Source organism: Sitodiplosis mosellana, unplaced genomic scaffold (genome assembly GCF_009176505.1).
Source record: "Sitodiplosis mosellana isolate CC-2019 unplaced genomic scaffold, AAFC_SMos_1.0 Smas_scaffold_5514, whole genome shotgun sequence".
NCBI lineage: Eukaryota > Metazoa > Arthropoda > Insecta > Diptera > Cecidomyiidae > Sitodiplosis > Sitodiplosis mosellana.
The window spans coordinates 17,737-24,060 of NW_022600756.1; the positions used below are offsets into that span (position 1 = coordinate 17,737).

The window sequence follows — 6,324 nt, forward strand, 5'->3', positions numbered from 1 at the left end:
TTTTTTTGAATATAAAACTTATTTAATTGATTTTAATGTTAGCACAAACACTGTCAAGCAAAGAATAACTGATTATTTTAGAAGAAATAGAACTTGGAGAGACTGAAAATACGAATTCATTATAAATATTGTAAATATATAACCAAATATTTATACCAAATAAACCACCTATGGCGAAGAAACGCTGTATGGTGCAGAATAATAATAATAATAATTATTTCACCGTCTAATCACAGACTGAATAACATTATACAATTCATTTACAATTTGACAAGCAGTGAGACACTCCCGAATCGAATAGCCTAGCCACCAGCCCTAATGACTTCGAAGTGGCGCTCTGCGGCCTCCGACCGTGACCACCACTATTCGCTATACATACAATTCTTCAAAAATACTGTTGTCTAAATTGGATACATTTCTACTAAATATTAAAATAAAATTGGTATTACTATGAAAAATTATAATAAAAGCTAATAAAAGCATGAGCTGTAGCGATTAAGGGAATGTCTTCATGAATGGGACATCTTCTTGAATGGGACAGTCCAGTATTTTTGACATCTGGCAGTAGCAGCGAGATGTAATTACTACCAAACGATTAGCTCAACGAACGCTCACTTTTGGTAGTATTCCGAAGAGAATAGACGCATCGCTTGTTTGTGAAATTGGTCTGAAATTTTCAAAAAAAAAGTTTTTTCGAACAATTTCCACACACCCACAGTTTGAAGTGTTTTTAACATTATTTGAAGGTAAATATATTGAATAGTTAGTAAATTGTGTCTATTTCAAAGCTGCAAAAGCCATTTTTCGATATCGCGTCATAATTTTTTTTTTAATGACTCATAAAAATGGTGGCCAGTTTCTTGAATGGGACAAAAATGTCTTCTTGACTGTGTATTTTTAAGTTAAGCAAGATGGGGCAAAATGGTCTGCAGCAAAATTGTTCCTCATGAGTCGCTCTACAACTTTCACCAACACACCCCATTGATAAATCCACCCATTGGCCCAGAAAACGGGGATAAACTTATTTTTTTGACCAACAAATTTAATTTTTTTCTTGTAATGGTTTTTCGAATATAATGTAGACAAATGTGAATGTTATGTATACCGTTGGATAAGTATTCACGAGTACTAAAATTTTGACCCAAGGTAGTGCCCTTCCTCCCATGGCTGGGGAGATATGACCTTTGGTGTTAATATCCTGATTTTCATGGTCGCCCTTTTTGGATACACAGGGGGTGCGGAAAAAATTTGCATATATTTGAAACATACTCGACCTCAGAAGAAAAATAAATCAATTTTGGCTTCAATAAAGTGTAGGTATGCCCAAATGGGCTGAACTACAAAATGAAATTTCTGACGCAGTCGAAGACCAAGAAAGCGACGAATAAACATCATTTTTCAGCAATTGGAATTCGTGCATAACACGAATTAAGTCTTGTGAAACAAGGCGTTTGGTAAAACCACGACCAAATATATAACAGTTGAATTATTTCTAACGCAATATGACTTATATATTTGATTACAAAGAATATTACTGCTTGTGCGGAATTTTATTTTCAATTCCAGTGATGTGTTTTCTACGACTAATTTCTTTACCAAAGATATCTCTGGGTTAAACCAGAAAGAAAAGAACGACAATTATTGTATGGTCGTATCTATTTGCGACCATCAAATTTTTTGAAGTGCATAAAATGTTCAAAAACTATTTGTTGCAGTGATTTACCCATATAGTAAAACACAAGAAAAATTACGATTTCATAATAATCGTATTTATTTTAAAAGATTCTTTATGGTAAAAGAAAACGCCTGTCTTAAAATTTATGGGGATTAGAACATTCAATCTCTTCTGTTACGAAAAAAATGCTAAAAGATTGAATTCTATCTAAAAATAACGAATCTTATCAAAAAGTAAAATTTTAAATCAAATATCGTACTAAACACATAAAAAACAAGTAGCCATAATATGCATATAAAACTAGTATACGAATTTTTATTGATTCATTCATCACTCAATTCAGTGAACTTTCAGTTTTTTAAATGACCGGAAACGAAACATATTCCATATCGATATTCCATATTCCATATCGATAGAACAACAATATCAAAGACGATAAGAATCATGTGTAAGAAAAATTTGGAAAGCTTCATCAAAATTACTTCTTTTAATTTTGTGCTGTATTGCAATATTTGTGGGTTATCAAATTAATAATTTTTTATAATTTTTTTTTATTGTATAAATCAATCGAATATACATTTTGAAATGTGTCAATAAAATGTTGTCAATCTTTTTTCTCAAATGATGTGACTAGTATTGTAGGAAAGAATATTCAATGTTTAGGCTTAAAATAGATATGGTTCAAACTCGTTCCATGAGCAAAAAACAAGCAAATTTAAATTCGGTAACATTCACAACATCCATAACATCAAAAGATAGACCAGCTGACATTTGACATTTTGCGACAGCAGAAGTTTTCGTGGCTTCCAAGTTTATTCATGTTGAAGTTTTCGAAACTTGAGATTTTGTATTTGTTCGTCCGTCCGTCCGTCCGTCGAGCCGAACGACAAATATTTGAAATGTCGTCCACCAAAATAACATCGAATAAAATAATACCAAATAAATCGACTAAAAAAACAACACCCAGTTTCAAGCACGCTTTTTTATTGTACCAATTGATTTTGTACATACAAAACATCGATAACATTTTGTGTTAACGTGCCCCTGGATAACGGCGTTGTGCTTTTCGTTGCCACTTCTTCTTTATCTTCAAAAGATTCTCGAACCGAAGGGCAGCGGTTTCATTATCAACAGCTGCGTTTTGTGCTTCTACTATCAAAATCTTCCGAAGCTCTTCAATGACACCCAAAACACCACGATACCATATTAATGAGCCTTTGAATGATTGAAAATTTTTCGATAATCAATTGTAAAATTATTTTAATGTTGATTTTATTATTATATTTCATTATTACCAATTTGTGTGCCATCTTGAGTTGTACTGTCTGGATTTATGTTGAAATCCCTTTCGTACTGTGTAACTAGTTGAAGCAACGATGTCGATAAGCCAATGACACGCTGAGTTTTACCCAAACGCTCCTTATGTGTTGCGATTCCTTTTATTTCATCAAGTAATTTGTACATAAAGTTGAATGCGGTGGTGATATCATCGATGGCCGAAATCTGTGGATCTTGAATTGAAAAAATGGATTTATTTCAAATCTTAAGAAAATGTTAATGTCACATCACAAAATAGTCATTTTACCCGTTTCCCCAACCAAATGTAAATTTTCTAGCTCAGTCTTTATACGAAATTCATCAGTTTCGCAAACTTCTGTTTTTATTAGTATATCCTTTTCAATTTCTATAACCAATACAGCACACGATCGGACGACACAAATATGAAACAAAATCATGCACATAATCAATAGTTAATAAAATACACATTATAATACCTTCACATAAAATGTATTTTATACATTTTATGCAACGGTAAGAATGTTGAATATCTTTTGCACATAAATGTAAACAAAACTTACCAGATAATGATGTTTGATAAATCGACATTTTAAAAGAAAATATTCAAAGAAAAATGATGAACATACAAATTCGTTGTGGAATATTTTTATTTCTGAACTGTCAAAGTGGATGTGTCAAACCTCTTGGGCATTAAAACAAATCAGTTGTCCGATCCCAACTGGCAACACTGGCCTGACATAGAGATGGCGCCACAAACAAAAAAACCTTACCATATTTGATATATCTATATATATACAAAATGTTGTGCATGAATGTGTTTGTTCGATCATTTTTTAGCTTTAGTTCTATTTATTTTTTATTATTTTTTTCTAGTTTTTTCTTTTATTATTTGTCATGTTGTGCACTTCAATCCATCTCTAATAAAAAAGGAAGAGGAAAAAAAGTGGATTCATTCATATTCCGTGAATGCCACAATGGCCATGTTAAAATCACGAATATATCGTCCGATTCTTTGAATTGAAAAAAAATGGTTACAGAAGACATACAGCTTTTCATTGAATTATTCATTTTTAGGACAATAAAAAATGGAACGATGCAAAAAAAATAAAACGGAAATAGCCTATATAAAATAAATATATTACGATCCAAAATCAGATAGAGTGAAAATTGAATGAAAATTGGTTTTAATAATGAATCAGGGACGATTCATTTTACGAGGGGGATAGTTAACATACGATATTTCATAATAAAATAATTGAATACATCTGAAATGGGCTTCATGTTGATAAGAAATATAATTAACAAATGTACACCGAAACCAATCACTTACGATTGATTGAAATTCCAAGTTCATTATCAAGTTTTCCGTATTAATTAAATTTTCAATATCAAGTTGTAACTTATAAAAAGAATAACAAAATTAATGTATTTCAGTTCAGTTTGGTATACGAATAAATGCACATAGTGCTCCAGAATACTACTGTTCTCATTGTTTTATTTGTACAAATCACTTCGTACATTAACTCGCTCGGTATCGGTCAACGACCATTTTTAGACTCATCATTCTCCAGCCACTTACGTGATTTGGAATCGTTCCGAAGGAAGGCACCGGCTATCACCTCCATTCAAGCTTCCAACACAAATGCCGTTCACTCAACAACAAATGGTCTCATCAGCTCCGATTGCCAAGGCTACAAACCCAATGCTCCACAAATTCAAGGTAAGCAACTGTTACAGTAATTTCGCTGTCAACTCTACTTTCCTTCAACATTGAAGCAGCAATCTTTGCTTTGACGAAAACGAAACATTCCATTGAGAATTTATTTACTCGAAAACAATGTCACAAAAATGATTAATTAAACGAAACGACATCAAACATATTGCAAAATTGTCAAACTTTATGCTTAATTAAGGATATATGTAAGACTTCCTAATTGATTTTTCTCTGAATCTCATTTATTATGAATTCGAGGCGAATATTCCTTGTATGGCACAGGGATAAATCTCAAATCATCCAACAAGCTAATTTTCGCTACGTGCATTAATGAGCCGGCAGCATCATGCATGCCATCGAAAGTATGTCACAGCAAGTTTTTGTACCTTGTTTGATAGACATTCAATGGATGTTACACTGAATCTAAAATGTAAGAAACAAAATCAAAGGGGAGAGAGTTCACATCATAAATAGCACATCAAGTTTCTCTTGGCAACACAAACACATAGTTCAATTAATTATCTTCTCGATTGAAATTGATTTATTTTTAGATGGAAAATATTTAATTAGCTGTCAGAATTTTGATGAAAAATTAAGGAAAAAAAAATGTTGAAAAGATAAAAAAAATGGATTAAACAAAAGCGAAGAACAAAACAGCCAAATCAGTTTAGTCAATGAAAATGTGTGCTTTGTGATTTGTGACTTCCTGTTGCTTTGGGAAACGTTCAACAAAACTAGGTGTACTTTACGCACTTTATGAATTTTATTACTTCTTTTTGCACAAGTTGAACTGATGCTGAAGAGCTGAATCCATGCGATTGAGTTGTTTTCTCGCATTCTTGATGCAAAGCCGGAGCGCACGCTTTGGAAATTATGAATTGTTTAATGAACAAAGCCATTGGGGAACGAAGAACGTTTGTCATATTTATGTTGCGTGTAAATATCTTCATGCGGTTTGGGGCTTAAATGTAACCGTTAGGCTCAATATTCTCTTTTTCTGTGCAATTGTTTTTATTTTTTGCTCGCTCAATAATAGAATTACCCATGCTGCGTCTGAAATGGATATTTTTGTACCGAGAGAGGAAGGGAGAGAGAGACATAGATTTGCAATAAGTTTTTACGGCCAAAAGTTGTATCTCGATGACAGTTATTGAATTACATGAATTGTTTTTTCTGTTCATCTCAACGACCATTGTGAATGGATTGTTTCTTTTTCGTTCATGCCGTTTCGCAATTGGTTCGAAGTACTTCATTAAAATCTCGCAGCTGAAGTTCATTAAAATGAACACGCCGTGTGCATTAAATTGATCTAAAAACTCTTGCGATCAAATTCCAATTTATACGTGCTCTCAATCTTGCCATCATTGTTCTTGCCAGACTGAGGACGCGCAATGATCAAATTCAATGCAAGAATGAAGAAAAAAAAAACGTTGTAATGGCTCAGCATCGAGGTGCAATCGATACTTGATAACACTGTGCGACAAAAAAAAGTCAAAGTTGCCTAACCCAGAGCGGATATATCAAAGTTTGGAGAGGCCCATGAGACATGAAAACCCTCAGAAGGGTTTTGCCAAATTGGTTCCATATAAGAAAATTATGGTCATTTGAAAAATTTGCTTTGCAGAGGATTTTCAAA

At 32.8% G+C, this 6,324-nt stretch overlaps 1 protein-coding gene across 2 annotated transcripts; it reads right to left on the reverse strand.

The window, feature by feature from the left end:
* On the reverse strand, positions 1-3,672 carry LOC129572791 (uncharacterized). Of its 2 annotated transcripts, XM_055452892.1 has the most exons (4): positions 3,535-3,672; positions 3,261-3,359; positions 2,971-3,186; positions 1-2,890 (listed from the first exon to the last, which is right to left on the reverse strand). In XM_055452892.1, exons 1-4 carry the CDS (start codon positions 3,560-3,562, stop codon positions 2,709-2,711), a joined length of 525 nt encoding a protein of 174 aa, XP_055308867.1. In that variant the 5' UTR covers positions 3,563-3,672; the 3' UTR covers positions 1-2,708. The 2 variants fall into 2 exon arrangements, with proteins under 2 accessions (XP_055308867.1, XP_055308868.1); XM_055452893.1 differs by lacking the exon at positions 3,261-3,359 and having other exon boundaries at positions 2,196-2,890; positions 3,535-3,652.
* Between the last annotated feature and the right edge of the window lie 2,652 nt (positions 3,673-6,324).

Coding starts and splice junctions, on each gene's coding strand:
- LOC129572791 (XM_055452892.1), bottom strand. CDS start 3,562: ATGTCGATTTATCAAACATCATTATCTG. Junction 3,360..3,534: donor TTATCAAACATCATTATCTG/GTAAGTTTTGTT, acceptor TATTGGTTATAG/AAATTGAAAAGGATATACTA. Junction 2,891..2,970: donor TCAAGATGGCACACAAATTG/GTAATAATGAAA, acceptor AATCATTCAAAG/GCTCATTAATATGGTATCGT.